The 19,244-nt window shown below is 42.7% G+C and overlaps 1 protein-coding gene across 1 annotated transcript in view; it reads left to right on the top strand.

Moving 5' to 3' along the window:
- The first annotated feature begins 915 nt into the window (after positions 1-915).
- PTBP3 (polypyrimidine tract binding protein 3) overlaps positions 916-19,244 on the top strand; it is a 48,749-nt gene continuing 30,420 nt past the window's right edge. The window contains 2 exon segments of the mRNA XM_080988532.1: positions 916-1,049; positions 12,206-12,239. Of these exon segments, the coding sequence (XP_080844658.1) occupies positions 1,042-1,049; positions 12,206-12,239 (42 nt within the window). The 5' untranslated portion in view covers positions 916-1,041.

The raw sequence follows: 19,244 nt of genomic DNA, 5'->3' as shown, positions 1-19,244 counted from the left end.
CATTGCCTCCAATGAGATTTTCTTCCAAGTTATAGGAGTGTAGCCTACTGAACTCAACATGGAATTTACTTCAGAGCCTATAAGCTTAGGATGGTGTTGTTAAACACACTGCCTAACTCGGCTGGTTTGTAGTCCACACGATATTCCTACTGCTACATGTTCAATGGAAAATAACCCTTGCACTCCGGGAGCTGCTGGACGTTCCCAAAATGGCTTTGGTAGCAAACAATCCACCAACTACAACCCACCCAGATTCTATCTTCTACGCCTGCCATTAGGAGGGCAGAAAGGCGCTTCTCACGGTGCTCACTCGGAGAAAGCTTTTTCTTTCTTTCCACCCCCATTATTATATATGCGTCCATTTTAAGTCTGGCTAAACGAGGCAAGAAGAACCGGAAAACTTTGAGAACAGGTCCGGAACCGTTGCGAATGCAGCAGATTATATTCTTTCGTCTTATTGTGTCATCCCGCGTCCCGGCCCCTTCCCACGTCTCCCCCCCCCCCTCGAAAAACATTCCTCGAGAAATGGACTTGCCGAGTTTGAGGGGAAGGGCAGCGCGCGCGCGCACCCCGCCCGCGGCAACAGCAGCAACAGCTGCTGCCTGTTGTTATTGCCGCCGAAGGCTCGCGCCCCGAGATCTCTCGGGGGGCCGCGCGTGTTCATTTGCATGCGGGCGCGCGCTCTCGCTCGCCTCTCCCAGGCAAGGCAAGAAGCCTTCGAAGCCGGGGGGCGGGGGGGGGGACGCACGCGCACCTTGCCTCCCCCGCGTGCGCGCCTCCCCCGCCCCTCTCCAGCTGACGCTTGGGTGTGTCCCGGAGCCTCGACGAGCTGGGCGGCGGCAACAGGAGGAGGAGGGGGCGGGCAGGGCAGGGCAGGGCCGGGCCCAGCTGTCGCGCCTGCGCGCCGCCGGCAGCCCCGCCCCCCCGCTTCGCCCATCCTTTCTCGTTTTTCCTTCTGTGAGGCGGCCGCTCCGCTCCCTTTCCCTTCCCTCCCCCTCGCCCTGTCCCGTCCCTCGCCGCTTCCTTCCTCCTGTCTGTGCCATGGATGGGTAAGTACCTGCCTCGCCCCGGCGGTCGCGGACGGGCGGATTGCACCCGCCTGTGGAGGCGAAAAGCGGGGGGGGGTGTCTTTCCCTTTCCAACCCCCCCTCCCCATCCCTCCCCCGTCCCCACCTCACCGGGGCCGGTGGCTCCTTCGCTTTGTGCACACTGTTAATCTCTTTACCTCTGTGTTTTTTTTTGCCAAATATCCCGGGTTGGTGGAGGGGCGGCGAGGGCAGCGGCGAGGCTGGTGGGAGCGAAAGAGGAAGCGCGGGGTGGGGGGGTGGGGATCGGCGGCGGCGATAAAAGGTGCGGTCACCCGGGCAGGTAAGTAGGTAGGTGGGGTGGGGCGCATAATACGTAGGTGGGACAGGAGGGAAGGGCGGCATCTGGCGCATGTGTTGGGGGATGTTGCTTCGAGCCGCCTCCTTTCGGATTTGCGCGCCCGCCCCTCCAAAATCCGGTTCTTCGCATTCCTTCTCCTCGCGTCTTTTGGGGGGGGGAGCAGGAGAAGAGGGGTCATGGGGAGTTTGCAGCGGGAGTTGCTTCTCGGGCATGTGAAGGCGAGGGAAAAACAAGCTGGCCCGGCCTCCTCTTCCTCTCCCTTCCCCCGAACCTGCCGGGGTGGGGGAGAAGGAGGAGAAAGAGCGAGCGCGCAACTTTTCCCCCAGGTACGGCGTGACGAGCCCGCCTCGAAAACTTCTTACGTCTTGTTGCGCTCGGGGCCGTGCAGCTGGCTGGGGCGACTTTTTAAGTCTCTCTCCGTCCCTTCCTCGCTGGCCATTGTTGGATCTTTCTTTTTTTTCCCTCCTCCTTCCAAAAAGGAAGCCTCCCACAAGAGCAACAGATTTCTCTCCGTCCCCACCCCGCTCTCTCTTCCTCTTTCTCGTTGCGACAGCAGTAAAGGAGACGAGCCTAAGTTGCAAGGCTTGCAAGGACGGCGTTTTGTTTTGCTTGCTTCTCTCCTTTTGCAGCTGCTGCGTGTCAGGTGTGGTGGGCAACAGTTTCCCCTTTGCGCGACGAGTCGCTCGCGCGGAGGAAGGAAAGCGTGGCGATGTTCTGGGGAGGGAGGAAGGCGCGTGGCGCATCTTGCGCGGGGGAAACGCGTCTGCGAAGGAGACGGAGCTTGCTGGTCGTGGGGAAAGGGGGTGAGCGAGAGCAGGCCGCGGGAGGAGCGCTTCCTCGTTGAGCCCGGGGAGACTCCCACCAGAGGGGGTGGTTGCCGGAGCGCATCGTGGCTTTTCCGCCGCTGCGCAAGAGCAGAACCAGGAAATAGAGAGCGCCGCCTTAAGTTAAAGGTTGCAGACGCGCCCGCTTCTAACATTGCAGCGTGACTCGCGGTGTTTCTGCCCCCCCCCATCAGATTTCTTTCCTCCTCCTCTTAAGCAGATATTGTAGTAGCCTTGTAAAGCGCAGTCATCAGCAACAACTGGAGAAGCTTATCGCTTTAATCTCGCTTTGGGACTGGTGAAGGCCATTAACTAATTAATTGGAACTCTAGTCTCACGCAGTAATGAAAACAGACCCCGTCGTGTTTGCTCTTCAGGTGTTTAAATCAGCCTCTGGAAAAGTCTTACCTGTACCTTCTCTCTCTGGATGTTGCCTTGCAATGGTGGTTTTCTTAATTGCAGCTTTTTCTGTCCCGACTGTAATGCAAAATTCAAATGTGTGTTTTCAGTTCCATGGGTTTTGATAGCCTTGTACATTTCAGGTTCTGATCCCCCCCCCCAGCCCACCCCTCAAATACATGTGAATATTTTGGTGACTCATTTGTGGAGAATATTTACACACACATGTGCATACTATATGATGGAGAATATATTGGTTGGTAGTGTGTCTATGTGCACATTGGTCATTTGATTGTTGGCTGCCAGTGTGGGTGCTCATTCTTCGGACCATTGTGTGCAGATCAAGAGTATCTGCCTGGTGGAGCATGCATGAAAAGTTGGGTGGTATTTATTAGTGATAAAGATCAGATAAAACAGTTCATATTTTGTAGGATGTTTTCCTGTGCTGTAAGTTTCTGCTTTCTGTTACTGTAAACAAGTCTCCAAACTGGCATTTAAGTTAAGCATATGTACTTTGAGAAGGCTCAGTGCTCTTATGCATAACTGTGAGTGGGTTGCTTCATAAAATTAGTTGCTAAGCCTAGATTTCCATTACTTTTTTTTGGAAGCACACTTTTATTTTATCTTTTTGTAAACCTCTTTGAGGGCTTTCAGCAATCAAGCGGTGTGCAGTTTAATAAATAAATCAGTAATGAATGATACAGGATTATGAATTGTACAATTGAGTGCAATCTGATTCACTTCTGAGTGAAGCATGTCTACTGAGAAGCAATTCCCATTGAGGTCAATGTGGTTTATTCCCAGGAATCTAGATACAGGATTGCAATCTTCACCTCCGACTTGAATATCAGTGTTTCTCTATGGCATATGCATTTCAGGATTCTGTTACTTAAAAACTCTTAAAAATATACTTTAGCAGATTTCATCTAGACATGACATCATTGGGGTTAATCTAACCTTTATACAACATGATTTATCCCCACTAATAAGTCATATTGTGGAAAGCTGACTTTCATACTGTTATACCATAGGTAGTTGAGCACAAGCTTTCTCAGAAATTTAAAGTGAATCAGTAGCATGCAGTGTAGATGCATGATTTATACCATGTTTAGAGTGCACATTTGTGTATCATTTCTAATAAAAACCCCAGTATCTTGCATAAAAGCAGCACCTCTCCTTGTAAGCTGAATAATTGATACTGCTAAGCACAAGTGTTCCAAATGTGTTTTTCCATCTTCAAAACTGTGAAATGAAAAAAAAAAAAAACCAAATATAATTAGCCTGCATTTTTAACCCTTTCAGGTACTCTTCTGCAAATACATGGATTGTAGCACATTTCAAACAAAGGAAACTGATATTCTCAGGATTTCAATAAGTGTCTGGTGGTCTCTTAGTTACATGTGTCTTATTTGTTAAAAGATGTATTTCCTACTTGATATAAATTATACACCATAGTTTATAGTTATACACAGTATGAAGAGGTTGGCCAGAAGACAAACTTCAAACCCCCTTTTAGGTGTGAATTTGGTTCTACCAGCTCTGCTTAGGTGCCCACCTATAAAAATGAAATGACTAAACTATGGTTTCTGAGTTTGCTTGAGAAGATTACACAAAGTGTGCAAAGTACTTTATATTTACTTCACTATATAAAGTAGGTATAGGTTTAGCCACTTCCTAAGTGTAAAACAGGGACACGGGTGGCGCTGTGGGTTAAACCACAGAGCCTCGGACTTGCTGATCAAAAGGTTGGTGGTTCGAATCCCCGTGATGGGGTGAGCTCCCGTTGCTTGGTCCCAGCTCCTGCCCACCTAGCAGTTCGAAAGCATGTCAAAGTGCAAGTAGATAAATAGGTACCGCTCTGGCGGGAAGGTAAACGGCGTTTCCGTGTGCTGCTCTGGTTCACCAGAAGCAGCTTGGTCATGCTGGCCACCGGAAGCTGTCTGCGGACAAATGCCGGCTCCCTCGGCCAATAAAGCGAGATGAGTGCCACAACCCCAGAGTCGGTCACAACTAGACCTAATGGTCAGGGGTCCCTTTACCTTTACCTAAGTGTAAAACAAAGCTTTGAAATTTTGGTCTGTTTGCTAGAATACCAGCATTGAATTTGAGTTCAAAGTTGTACTTAGCCATGATTTTTTAGGCAGTTTTAAGCTAACGATTATCAGCCTGATGTATACTTAATACAAAGGCTGTGATGCAGAAGGTCCACAATACTTCTCAGAAGTTGTCACTGCAACCTCACCCACACCATATTTAAACCCTTAAAGCATACTTCTGGCTTGGACATGAGATTTTTATAGGTAGACTAAGGAGAATAATTTCCCTTTAACAAAAACAAACCACCCATCTTGTGCCAAGTTCCCAATCAAGTTCAAAAACCATCCACCATAATTTCTGCAGTGCTTAGACTGTTCTAAGCTCTGTACTTTGATTAAAGAAAGGAGGCAGGCTATGCCCACAGGCATAATGTTTATTAAACGTATCGTATTAAAGGAAAGAGGAATGAAAGCAATAAAGCACATTCAACACATCAATTCTTAAAGTTAGTGTAGTTCAACTTGTAGTGACCAGTTGAAATGGCTGCTGAGGAGGCAGTTCTGAGAAACAAGGAAGCAAAATGGCAGTTGGAGGCAGCTAACCTGATGGAGTCAGTTTTGCTGCCTCCTCAGACCCAGTCACCAGGAAAAGAATCGGAATCAACTTGGTTACAGGGCAGGTTCTTAGAAACAAATTGGAACTATGGTCATATTGCAACACTCTTAGCAGGCTGGCAGTTTAACACTATATATGTTGATTCCGCTGAGTTCACAGGAGCTTGCTTTTAAGTAGACATACATAAAAGTATTGCATGCCAGTCATTACAACTATCTTGTGATCTCGCTCCCCACCACAATCACTTCACTTATAGTGGGCTTGCAGTTTGTCCTGGAGGCAAAGTAAGTATTAAGAATGAAATCTAATGTGTCTCCTCTGCCTGTGGAACAGGCTTCATTGATACAATGGATTTCCCATCCAGTCACCGACACTGACCCAAAATCTGCTCTGGGGGTCTGGGAGGCTCAGCAGAGCAGATGTGAAGGGGGGAAGGGGAAGTCTGTCTGTGCAATAGTGGTGTCCTAAGAGTATAGGAAATTGGTTCAAAGGTGCAAGTTTTTAACATAGAAATGATGCTCAAGTCATGCTGCAAATGGGTGTCAGTGTGCTTAATTCAGCTAATTACAATGAGGCAAGATGTCTATTGGTATGTGGCTTTACTTATAGTAAAGCTGCAGTGTGGGTGAGGTGTGAGTTGTGTAACAAAAGTACAGTGGTACCTCGGGTTAAGTACTTAATTCGTTCCGGAGCATGATTTCTGTTCTCATCCTGAAGCAAAGTTCTTAACCCGAGGTAATATTTCTGGGTTAGCGGAGTCTGTAACCTGAAGCGTATGTAACCCGAGGTACCACTGTATCTAGAATGCATTAATACATGGTGCTCAGGAACCTTACTTGGTGAGTTTTAGGTACTAGAGTGTTGTGTAACATTTCTGCTTCGTTTTAGTTTGTTGAATGGCTGAAGGGAGTATTCCCCAATTAAAGTTAATGAAAATTATATACGGTATCTTTCATATTGATGGATAGGGTGAACAATTGCTAAGAGGCAAATAAATAACCCTTTAATTGTAAAAAAAATGAATGTTACATATTTTGTCATATAGAACAAAGCAAACCAATTTTTTTAAAGGGATGTAAATAATTTACTTTGATACCTAAATAATAGAGCTGAATGGTTTTTTGTTCTGCCTTTCAGGCAACTGATATATCTACGTATCACCAAAACATCAACATAGATACTTAGCAAAACATTTACTAAAAGCTATCATTCATTTTTAGAAGAAACGTGGACTTGAATGTGTTTTGTTCATTCCCAGTGGTGCTAATATGCTGGAAATAAAATGACTTCAAAAGTCAGCATGTGTGTCCTTAACTTACAGCCTTAATGTTTAAGATTGCCCACACTATTGATTGATTAATGCCTTAGTTGATTAATCGGCTAATTGATATTTACAGCCATACTAACAGCATTCTTTTAAATGTTTGCAAATCTGCCTTGGGCACCATACACCATATTGATTTACTGTTCATGTCTATAATAAAATACCGTATTTTTCGCCCCATAGGACGCACTTTTTCCCCTCCAAAAATGAAGGGGAAATGTGTGTGCATCCTATGGGGCGAATGCAGGCTTTTGCTGAAGCCTGGAGAGCAAGAGGGGTCGGTGCGCACCGACCCCTCTCGCTCTCCAGGCTTCGCACAGATCTCCGCAAGCCGTGGGAGCCCGTGCCGGGCTCCCGCGACTTGCGGACAGTTGCCTGCATGCCGAAGGCTGGGCACACTGAGCTCAGCGCGCCCAGGCTTCGTGCAGCTCTCCGCAAGGTGCAGGAGCCCAGCGCTGGGCTCCTGCGCCTTGTGGAGAGTTGCCTGCATGCCGAAGGCTGGGCGCACTGAGCTCAGCGTGCTCAGACTTCGCGCAGCTCTCCGCAAGGCGTGGGAGCCCGGCACTGGGCTCCCAAGGCTTGTGCAGAGTTGCCTGTTCTGGGGGCTGGGGTTGGGGGAAGCTCGGGCTTCCCCCGCCCCAGCCCCGCACCTGGGGGGAAAATAATTTTTCCCCCTTTATATCTCCTCCCAAAAAACTAGGTGCGCCTTATGGGACGGTGAGTCCTATTGGGCAAAAAATACGGTAATTGGATAGCAACAAATGTCAATATGTTTATTTATGAATTTGATGTATTTCTCACAAAACCAATTAGATTTGTAAGTAAAATGACTTCAGATTTGGATGCTTCTGCATAGGATATTTATGTTTAACACCCGCCCCCACCCAAAAATCAAACCTTTTTGGGGGAAGAAAAAGTGGGTTTTCATCCATGATTGTTGCAATATTTTAATGAGGGGAATAACTGCTTGGCTATGTGGATATGGAGAATCCAAGATAGTACATTTTATTGGGATATGGACACATAGGTTTGAGAGCCACAGTGTGGCTTTGTGTGGCAGCATTATTAGAAATAGGTTAAGTATTTTTATTGTCAATGAAGCTGCTGGGGAGAGAAGTGCTGTTACCTGAATATCAGGTACGGTGTGTAAGGGTTCAGGTGACATTGATGTGGTTCTTGTGGGGCATTTCATGACTTTTTTTGGGGGGGAGGGGCATTCTTGTGTGAACCATTTTACTACGTAAAATAGTAAAAAACCTACAGAGGGATTGTACACCGGATGACAAAGAGTTTGCAAAAACTTCCTAATTTGAGCTCAATCTAGTCTAGGGTTGAGCAGTGGCTGGTTTTCAACATCGTGATATATCACCAGGTAAAGATTGCAATATACCAGTACAGGCAGCCCTCCATTTATGCGTGGATTACCTTCTGACGCATCGCACACGTCAGTGAAATTGCGTATAACCGAAACCACTTGAAAAAGCCCGGAAACATCCCATTCCGCCCCCAACCCACCCTTTTAGTGACGTTTCAGTAACGTCTTTATGACATTTCCGGGTCTCTTCTGAATTCAGTGCAATGCACATATATACGGTTTCACACATTGAATGCGCATAAACGGGGGACTGCCTATATATCACAATGTCTGATGTAAGTATAATGGTACCTCGGGTTAAGTACTTAATTCGTTCTGGAGGTCTGTTCTTAACCTGAAACTGTTCTTAACCTGAAGCACCACTTTAGCTAATGGGGCCTCCCGCTGCGGCCGGGCCGCCGGAACACGATTTCCGTTCTCATCCTGAAGCAAAGTTCTTAACCTGACGTACTATTTCTGGGTTAGCAGAGTCTGTAACCTGAAGCGTATGTAACCCAAGGTACCACTGTATGTAGAGGCAAATGAGGTGAAGTCCTGGCAACTGCTACTATTTTAGGGGCCTAAAACTGATACACTATTACTTACCTTTAGCGTATTGTTACAATTGTTATTTTATAGTACAGAGCAGGGGTAGGCAACTTAAGGCCCATGGGCTGGATGCGGATCAGCGTTTTTTTACATGAGTAGAATGTGTCCTTTTATTTAAAATGCATCTCTGGGTTATTTGTGGGGCATAGGAGTTCATCCCCCCCCCAAATAGTCCGGCCCACCACATGGTCTGAGGGACGATGGACCGGCCCATGGCTGCAAAAGGTTGCTGACCCCTTGTACAGAGAGACACTGTGGCAGGAATCACAAAAGAAATGATGACTGGCTTCACAGTTGTTACCACATCACAATTTTTTACATAGCGCGCACACACACATTGTGATTCACAATATATCACCATGTCGAATCTTATGAAACTGTTACCACAATGTAGACTTCAAATTGATTTTGGATGGTGTGTCTATGCATCACCCAGCCATAGTCTAGTCATTGCACACAAAAAATAAATATTATTTTGACCTGATTTGACCGTTCTTCTTCTTCCCACATTCCCCTACTTGCTGTTCAAGTAAAAGAACTAGGTTGCACAGATGAGAGGAATCTTGTTAGTATACAAATTGATTTGTTGTTCTATTGTTGTCTCAAGAGACTCTACTTTAGTTGAGTGATCTGTGATAGCAGTTTAAAGCTACTGCACATTTTGACTCCTTGGCCTATACTCAAGCTGATGTTTTCTGGTAATTCCTGACATTAAAAAAGTTTCTGTTGAATAGTGTCAACTGAACCTGCAAGTGCTTAATAGGACAAATGACCTTATTTATTAAATTGAACTTACCAGGTGTATAATTTGGGTGTCCATCTTGCTATAGTGGTTTGGCGCAGACTGAAAGCAGCCTTCCCTTCAGGGCTGGAGCCAACTGTGGTTATTATAACATGTACTCTGCTTTGTTTGCCAGACATCCTCCCATGGCCACTACAGCCCACTCCATTCTGTAGGGTCCTCCAGGGTCCTTGGGGGAGACTTTTTGGTGAGCTGCTGGGGATGAGCATGCCACTCTGCCAGCATTTTTATGGATCCAACCACTCTCTTGTTGGCTTGAGAGCAAACATTCTTCATCAGTGAAAGTTGCGGCTGAAAATGTGTAGCGGTGGTGCAATGCAAGGGTCTTGTTCGGTGTAAACTTGAAGTATTGCTTTGACATAGCTGTTCTACAGCTGCTCACATCTTTGCAATAGCTTGCATGTGTTGTGCACAATTTGCATCCAGAAATCATCAAACAAAAATCTAAATATTAATATTAACCTTGCACAATGTGCCAGCTTCCTTGATTATGCAGGTCTTCATGTCAATTAATAGAAAAATAATACAGTAATAATAGTACTAGAAAGAACAAAGAAAACAAATGTAACATATTTTAAAATGCTGCTCAAAGACATAGTTTCTCAGAGAGGCATAAGTTATTTTGATTGTATTCCAAATCTGACACAAGTTTGCAATAACTTTATTTTGTCTTTGTCCTGTTTCCTTTATCTCTGTTCTTTCTTTCTTTTAAAATCAATTTCAAAATTAAAGGAAAAACCCAAAGTTCATCAATCATTTCATTTGTATCGAATTTTAGTATTTTTACTAGGGACATTCATCTCTGTACGGTGAACATATTTGAAACTATCACATATGAAACTAATTCTGTATCTTTGCTTACCCAACTGTTCTGTATAGTTTAATAAACTGTATAATGGGTTGTGTGTTACATATAAATATTTGTATTCTGGTTTTGTGTTTTTTCCTTTACTTTTGTTTTATTTACACATGGTTAGCATAAGCAGTTAATGCTACGTGTGATACTGATAGATGAAGCGAGTCCTATCAGAAGTAGTTTGTTACCTTAGAGATTTGGGTGTGGGTGTGTTTGGCAAAGGTGAAGATCTCTATTCATTGTATCATTTCACTATCTACCATGCATCTATGAATTTAATAAACTTAAGGAAGCGGTTATTTGATTAATGTTGCATCACATTTTCGCAAATCAAATAACAGTCTTGCTCAGTTTTAGCTAGCAGTTACAGTTCCGTACAACACAGATTATCTTGCATCTTTCAGCAAGAACAAAAGTATTTTCTATCATCCAAGCAAGAACACACATTCTGCCTAGAATGTGTTATCCCTCTAGCACTCACAACAGTGGGCTGCATACATAGGGTCACAGAGGATCTCATCTACATATAGGAACAGCCTGCATTTTGCTCCTCTTTCCTGATATTTGGCAGGATCTTTAGAAGAAAGGGGTTGTCTGTTGCTTATAGAAAACAATAATAAGTCTGCTTGCCAGAGTGCCCAGTAGCACACATCTCTTTCTAGAGCTCTTATTTGGGCTGCAGTTTGGAGAAGATGAGAAAATAACAAGTAGTTGCTCACAAGCAGCAGTATTAATGAATGTGAAGTTGAGACATAGATGAGATGAAGAGGAGATACACATCCAGGTTTCCATTTCCCAAATTCTTACTTTTAGGGGAGCAGGTGCTGATTGCTGCGGTGAATTACTGGCCAGATGCTGTGGCTTTAACTTCTACTCAGTGTTGGTTAGGAAGTGACATGGTGGGATTGTATTCTTTAGAATATATCAAGCTTAAATATGATAATATTTAGGGAAGTTTTTAATATTTAATGCTGTATTGTTTTTAACACTCAATTGGGAGCCGCCCAGAGTGGCTGGGGAAACTCAGCCAGATGGACGGAGTATAAATAATAAATTATTATTATTATTTATGGTGAGCAAATTTCTTAGCTGGGTTTGATAGAACATATAAGGTACATGATACATGGCTTGATCACTTGGTTTTTTGTACTGAGACTTACTGATGGGGAAAATCATTTTCTTCTTTCATGAGCATATCTCTGCACATAAATTGTTTGATACAGTAGAGTGTAGGAAGAACAGAAGTAAATGATTAGTTGTTGGATTAATCTCAAGGTAATTTAAATTTCACTTAAATTTTGCCTTCATTTGGTTCTTGTTGAAAGATGTTTAAGGGCTTGGGCTTGGATGCCAGGGTTATATTTTGTTGTTTGGAGAAGCTATTGCCCTACTGCAGATCAATCTCCTTGAAAGATCCTATCCATCTGTTTCTCAGTGGCTTCTGTCTGCTGTATCATCTTTAGGATGGAATGGCAATGGCATCCCACAAACGGACTGGGCATGGAAAGGAATATGAGAGAAGTGGAACTACTTTTCATAATTTTGCTAGACTTCATTACCCTTAAGGAGACAATGTAGGATGTGTGATCTTGTTCTTGCATTTTATTGTACAGTACAGAAGTAATAACTTTGCTATAGGAGTATTTCACTTTTCCTGGTTTCATACGGTTTCCCACCCTAAAAAGCAGTAGAAATTTAATCCAAATGTGTCTGGCTTGTAAAGGAAACGTCTCCACTACTTCTTGTGTAATAGATGTGTCTAAAAACTCCTTTAATGAGTTGTGTAAAGGGGTTTTGTTTTTTGTTTTTACTACTTGTTCTAACTAAACTTTCCTTTTCTCATACTGTGTGTTACTAAACTGTCCCATTTCTTTTGCAAAACGCTCCATAACTCATTTCATTCTTCTGATATTTTTTCTTCCTTAAGCTTTATTTACCACTGCCTGTGCAATAACTATTTTTCTAACTTTTCCATTTTCTCCCATTTTTTTTCACACAGTGTTGTTACAGATCTTATAGCAGTCGGTTTAAAGGTAGGCATCTTTTTCTGTCCTTTCATATGCACTTGTTACTCCATTTTTATTTTCAGATTTGGTATTCATACACATCTTTTGCTTTTGTGGCATTGCTCTGTTTCAGTCTGATTCCCCTCCCCTCCCAAAGAAGTCTCTACAGTTTTTTTTTACACGTTTACAATTATGTTTCTTCCAGTTCAGCTTGCTGTCATTTGTAGCCCAGAGATTAAAGTGTTTTCGTTTGCTTGTAAGTTGTCAAATGAGAAAAGCAGATACTTAATAGCGATGGTTTTGAGTCTCCATACTTTGGTTGCTTTCAGATCCTAATGACCAAAATGCTAGATTTAAGAATTAGTTCTTAATAATAACTATCTAAAGCATTGTACTCTAGACCTATGCAGGCCATATTAATAAAATCAGATCATCAGAAACTGAATTTTAAAGGTCAAGTGACTAATACGTTATAGCAGTCTCTGAACTTCAGTTCTGCTAAAGACTTCTAGCTAACCCCCTAGCTGTTCTGTGCTCTTTAGATGTTTGTAAGAACAGCATTTTTATTTCTTTGTCTCATAAAATGAAGGCTACCGTGTAATTTGTAGACTTAGAATATATTGGGTTGTTTCCAGTGCTCCACTTGCACAGTTCCACTGTTGGAAAGGAACTTCTGCCTCCTCTCATGCCCCTAAATGCCCTCAAAATCTGCTCTGGAGGATTCCCCAACCCCCCCAGTTGATTTTGAGGGTTCACAGGAAACTGCTCCATTGTGCCATTGTAGCTGCTGCATTGAAAATGGCTTGTTGTGTTCACGATCAATACTGAGACATACTTTTATTGTACCATCACAAAGCTGTTGAATGCTGCAGCTTCAAAAGAAAATTGTAGTCCACGTATGCCAGTAAAAGATAGTGCCCTAATATTATGTTCTTTACAGCTCAATATGTACCTCTGGTTGCTCATGGAATCCATTCCAGAGCTCCGATTGGATCCCGAGGAATTCACAACCAGAGGTGCGCATAGCGCGGTAGAGCGCTTCTGTGCATGCGTGCGCGGTGAAACCTGGGGAAATACTTCCAGATTTGCTGCTTGCATAACCCGAAGGATATGCAACCAGAGGTGTGTGTATCCAGAGGTACCACTGTATCTACTCAGAAGTCAGTTCCTTTACCTAAAAGAGACTTGCTCCCAAGTAAGAATACAGGACTTGAGCCTTAGAAAACGTAATTGCTTTGTTCAGATAAACAAGTAGACAAAATATGAAAACTTTTTATGCAAGCCTCTGAAAATAGACAAGCTAACAAAAGAATAAAGAAGTCATGGCTAATTTTTTTTCGGGGGGAAATAACATTATGCAATATTTTATACATTGAAATAAATTGTATACAGTTTTCTGAAGAGGTAAACTTGATTAGGACACGGAGATCACTTTTTAGGAATAAAAGACTGGTTTTAGACGTCAGGGTTTAAAAGACTAGATTTGGATCAAATTTCATTATCTGTTGAGTCATTGTTTTTACTTAACATCCCATAAGATTTAAAGACAAAATGGAAGTGAACCTGGCAAAATATTATAGTTTGAGTTCAAAAGGAAGCCACGCTGCATGTTATGAAATATTTATAAGAGATTATTGGACTCAGGGTTTGTTTGTTTTTAGTTAGGCAGAACCAATTCTGTAATAGGACTTGAAATAAATATCTTGAATATTTGTGCAATATATTTTCAAATATTTTGCACATAGTATCTGCATAGTAACCCATTTTTACAGCAAAATGGGATGCAGGTACACATCACTGGAAAACATAACCAGTCTTAAAGATACTTAAGTTTTAAATAAGTTTAGTGCATGCTCATGCTATATAGATGGTATCATTGGGGCTGTATATGCTAAAGTACAAATTAAATTTTGTGCCAAGGTACCGAAATTCTGGCATCTGGGTGCACACTGTAAGTGCTTTGAAGTACCCCCCCCCATTAGTCTGAATTGTCCATCTGATGAGGCAAGAAAATACCCAGCTTTATGTTATATTGAGTGCTTCGCAATAATTCTATGCTCCCTGCTTGTTCTGTGTACAGTTCATAGATACTATAGTGGCATTTCCAGAATCTCTCCATTGCTTTTTTGTCTGTTTGTTGTTTTCTAGCTGTTGTACTGCTGCTGGCTATCTCTACATTTTCTTTACTCGGTTGCAAGTGGCCAGTAGCCAGGTGCAAAATGTGCCTGGCACCTGCCTAATTTGAACACTGTTAGAAGTACTTCAGTCACACAACTCTCCATGTAGCCAGATATCCATGAGGCTTGATAGCAGCATATCACTAGAATGTCAGGAGCAGTCCTGTGTCAGCTTCTAAGAGTACAATAAGAAGGAGTGCATTTTAGTCCTCTTCAAAGCGTACCTGAAGAGAGAACTAGATTTGCCAGACATAAATACTGTGATTTTTGGTTAAGGGGCCTTGCCCTCTAGTTCTCGAGTAATTCTTAACACCTCAGTGTTTCAAGAAATGTATTTGGTCTTTTCTTCCTACTATACTGTATGCTGCATTATGATTTGGGTACAAGGCATATGTAGGATTTTGTAAAGTCTATGGAAGGGGAAGGGAAGAAATAGTGACTTTTTTTGTTTTGCTGACACTCTTCTCGGGCAGTTTGAATGTGTGAAAATTCCATGACTCCAGAGCAGCTTAGCCAGTAAGTTTCATAGACTCTACTTACTCAGCACCACCAAATTGCATGCTGTATTATAATATAGGTATCTAGTAACTGCAGGAGGATGGTTAATATAATCTAGTGTTGTTGTAGCCTTTTGAGATTTGGGAGGCAAGCCTGTTTAATTCAATAATTAACAAAGCTGTTGGAGTCTAAATGTCTCATGAATTAAGAGAGAGCAAAGAATTGGTTCAGATAAAGCATGTTATCTGGCTCCAACTTGTCCCCCCCCCCCACATTGTAATTTTGTAAGCTATGAGGAGCAGTCCATTTTGCAGCTTAAAGGTAAAGGTACCCCTGACTGTTAAGTCCAGTTGTGGACTACTCTGTGGTTGCGGCGCTCATCTCGCTCTGTAGGCTGAGGGAGCCGCCGTTTGTCTGCAGACAGCTTCCGGGTCATGTGGCCAGCATGACTAAGCCGCTTCTGGCCAACCAGAGCAGCGCACGGAAACGCCGTTTACCTTCCCGCTGCAGTGGTACCTATTTGTCTACTTGCACTTTGACATGCTTTCGAACTGCTAGGTTGGCAGGAGCACGGACCGAACAACGGGAGCTCACTCCATCGCAGGGATTCGAACCTCCGACCTACTGATTGGCAAGTTTAGACCACAGCGCCGTGGGGGTGAAAGGGGAAGGGAAAGCACTCTAGCACTGCCCCTTCTTGCTCTCCATGTCACCCTCCACTTGCTTAGAGTCCCCATGATTACATCCCAGTTTTTCAGAGTCCTAAATCAAATGGGAAGCCTACACAAGTTGTGAAGGCTCCCCACGGCAGAAGTTATCACTTCAGCTTGTGAAGGACAACTGACAGGCAATACTAGCATGCTTGTCTTTGCTTCCCCCTTGTATGTTGATTAAACATAGTAGAACACCTGAATAGAATTGTACAGTGATAAGAAAGAAGGTGTTACACAGATTGCATATATGTTATCTTTTTGAAAAGTTATCTTTTAGGACTCCTTACTAATCAGAATCTATACAGTTTTAGGTTCAGCATCAGAAGCATAATAAAGACATTTTTCATTAGTTTGAAAGTTAAGAAGTAGCACTCACCTGTTGAAGTCTGACAGCATTTGAAATTGTTGGGTTTCTTACAGATGAATTGCACATTTTAATTCTGGATTTTACTTTCTCTGTTCAGACCGTTTGTGGTCAATTTAAATTTTTGAGGTTGCTTGTAGAAAAGAGGTTGATTGAGAAAAGAGGTAAGATTGACAGCTGTTGGAACGCTGAGCCTTCTAACAGATCCTCTTTTCCGTTGCTAACAGTTTACTAACCAGTTAGAGGCCTAGTACCAATCTTTTGCTCAAATTTATTGTGGTCGCTTCCCAGGCAGAGTTCATTTTCATACCAGACAGACCATTTAGCTAGAACAGTGTTATTTCAAACTTGCCATCTTTTTGGAATAATTTCCATACTTTTCTGAGAAGGGATCCCTGCATATTGTAGATGATCCTTTGTGCATGCATTCAAGAAATAATAGTGCATTCTGGACCATGTCTACTTAGAAGTAAGTCCTATTGTATCCAGTGGGTCTCCCCCACCCCTGGTAAATGGTGTTATGATTGCAGTCTTGGAATGCAAACACCCAACAGTACAAAAACAGTCTTGTGGATGCACATTGACTGGGTATATGGAATACAAGTTATTTTTTCATAAATCTAGTCTATCAGTTTTATTGTTGGATTTCTGAGGAATCTGTAATATGCTTCCAAGGAGCCCTAAGACATTCTAATATGGTTTGAAAAGTTCTTATCCAGAGCAATTCATTTCTAACCATAGAATCCAGAGCAATTGTTTTGTTGCCTTAAGAACTTCTTCCTGTTATTTCAAGTAAGTGAGAACCATAATTAGTAGGACATCTTCATTCCAGGATATAACCAATATGTTTTCTAGTTACCTCACTTCCACAGTCATGGTATACCTGTGTATTCCTGAGTGGCATACAAGTATGTTATTAACCAGATGCAATGTCAACCTAAATTTATTCAAAACAACCATGATACCCCCTTCCATCCCTGAAAGTTTTCTTAAGGTTGCTAAGAGTAAACAATAGAGTTGTATATCACAATATCGCTTTCAGACAATTGTCAACTAGGATTTTTCTTTCTTGAATGTAATAATGCTTGCTCCTCTGGCAGGATCTGATAACTTACTCTTGCAGAATTCACTTTAAAATGGAGGAAATATGCCTCCTAGTTCCTTTTTGCTCATTTATTTTAACATTGTTTCCTTAATTATCATACATTTTCTGCTTTGTGACACTGAGTAGTCATTTGTCATTGAAATTTAGTATTGTAATTTCGGTGTCTGTGGGGGATCACACGAGTTTTCTAACAGGACTGACTTAGCTAATAAGACTTCCTGGGAGATAATAGTCCTGAATGTTCTTAACTTCATCCTTTTTATAGTTATGTATGAACAGTTATAAGTAGTATATAATAAGCAGTGTGCAATAAGCAGTTTACATGGGAAAGAAGCAGTTGCTCCCATAGCACTTCTTATTACTGTATTCAGTATAGGTGCTGTTATGATCAATGTGGTTTCCATGATATTTAGAGTTTAAATACTGTTGGGGTTAGGTTGGCACTTATTAACTTTATTTAAGTTTAGGGTATTGATTTAATTATTGAGTTATTAAATTACAATTTTAGTCAACTACTTCCAGAATGCCTATATTCATGGTTGGAGCGGTTGGTTAAATGCACTATTCACGTTTGGTTCTCCTAAATATGCTGTTTGCTTCTAACAAAAACTACAATTTCCTTAAGCATCTCAAACTTGCTTATATTTTTGGTAATATAGTAATTTTTGGTAATAGTTATTTAATTGGTTGAATTGTAGTTTAAGGGTAAAGGTACCCCTGACCATTAGGTCCAGTCGCGGACGACTTTGGGGTTGTGCGCTTATCTTGCTCTATAGGCCGAGGGAGCTGGTGTTTGTCCGCAGACAGCTTCCGGGTCATGTGGCCAGCATGACTAAGCTGCTTCTGGCGAACCAGAGCAGCGCACAGAAATGCCGTTTACCTTCCTGCGAGAGCGGTACCTATTTATCTACTTGCACTTGACGTGCTTCCGAACTGCTAGGTGGGCAGGAGCTGGGACCAAACAACGGGAGCTCACCCCATCACGGGTGAGTTTAAGGGTACTTTATTTAAATATCACTTGACTATGAAAAAAATACAAATACTAGACTATTATGTTGAAGTGACTCATACACATTCTGGTTTTATGTAGCTACTAACTCCACAGCTATGTGTTAAAAGTCCAAGATGTTCTGCATTTACAGTTTCTCAATTGCTTATTTTCCACTTCGTTAGCTAAACATTTTGAGACTGACTTTCACATTGTATATGTTGCCCAGGAGACTTCAACTGGGATGGCAAAAAACTACACATTTCTAATGGAAATATGTAGGTATGCGATAGGAAAAAACATTGGTCACAACTGTACATTATAGATGCAGTGGTGGACTGGATGTTTATCAGTAAACTGGGGTTGAATCTGGAAAAGATGCAGGCCATGTGGGTGGGTGATCGCTGCTTCTGGGAGATAGATCTGTTGCATTCCCTCTGAAGGGGCAGGTACATCTGGGGATGCTCTTCAATCCATCTTCGTCACGTGAAGCTCTGTGACTCCTACATCAGCTGTAACCATTCCTGGACAACACAGTAGCCTGACCACAGTGGTCTATGCATTGGTAACATCAAGGCTTGATTACTGTAATACACTTTTATATGGGGCTGGGGCTGTATCTGGTTCAGAAGCTTCATCTAGCGCAGATGCAGCAACCAGGTGGTTCACAGGAATAGATAACTGGCAACGTGGTACCCTGCTGCTGATAGAGCCGCGCTCGTTGCCGATTTACTAAAAGGCCAGGTTCAAGGTACTTGTGTTAATTCACAATGTCCTGAACAACTTTGGCTCAAAGTACCTTAAGGATTGTTACATCCCTCCTTGATCACTGAGATCCGGGTTCCCCACGCCCCTCAGGTTTGGCTGGCCTTCACTAGGGATCAAGCCTTTTAGCATGGCATGCCCTGCGCTTTGAAACTCTACTCTAGCAGAGGTTTAGCAGAAAACCATCCCTCCACTCTTTCCACCCTCTTTTGAAAACAATATTGTTTAGAGAGGCCTGTGCAATATGAACTTTCTCCTTTAACCGATTAGTACTTATTGATGTTTTGTTTGATATTTTTCACTGATTTTATTCTTACATGTTGTATACCACGATATATTTTTAATGAAAGTGCAGGTTATAAATACATAAATAGAAAGAAATGTACCCCACCCCACTCCACCCCAATTTAGTTTGCTATATC

Source organism: Podarcis pityusensis (assembly GCF_964106645.2).
Source record: "Podarcis pityusensis genome assembly, chromosome: 17".
Taxonomy (NCBI): Eukaryota; Metazoa; Chordata; class Lepidosauria; order Squamata; family Lacertidae; genus Podarcis; species Podarcis pityusensis.
Note: the sequence above shows the minus strand (reverse complement) of the source record. Positions and strands in the feature narration are given on the sequence as shown.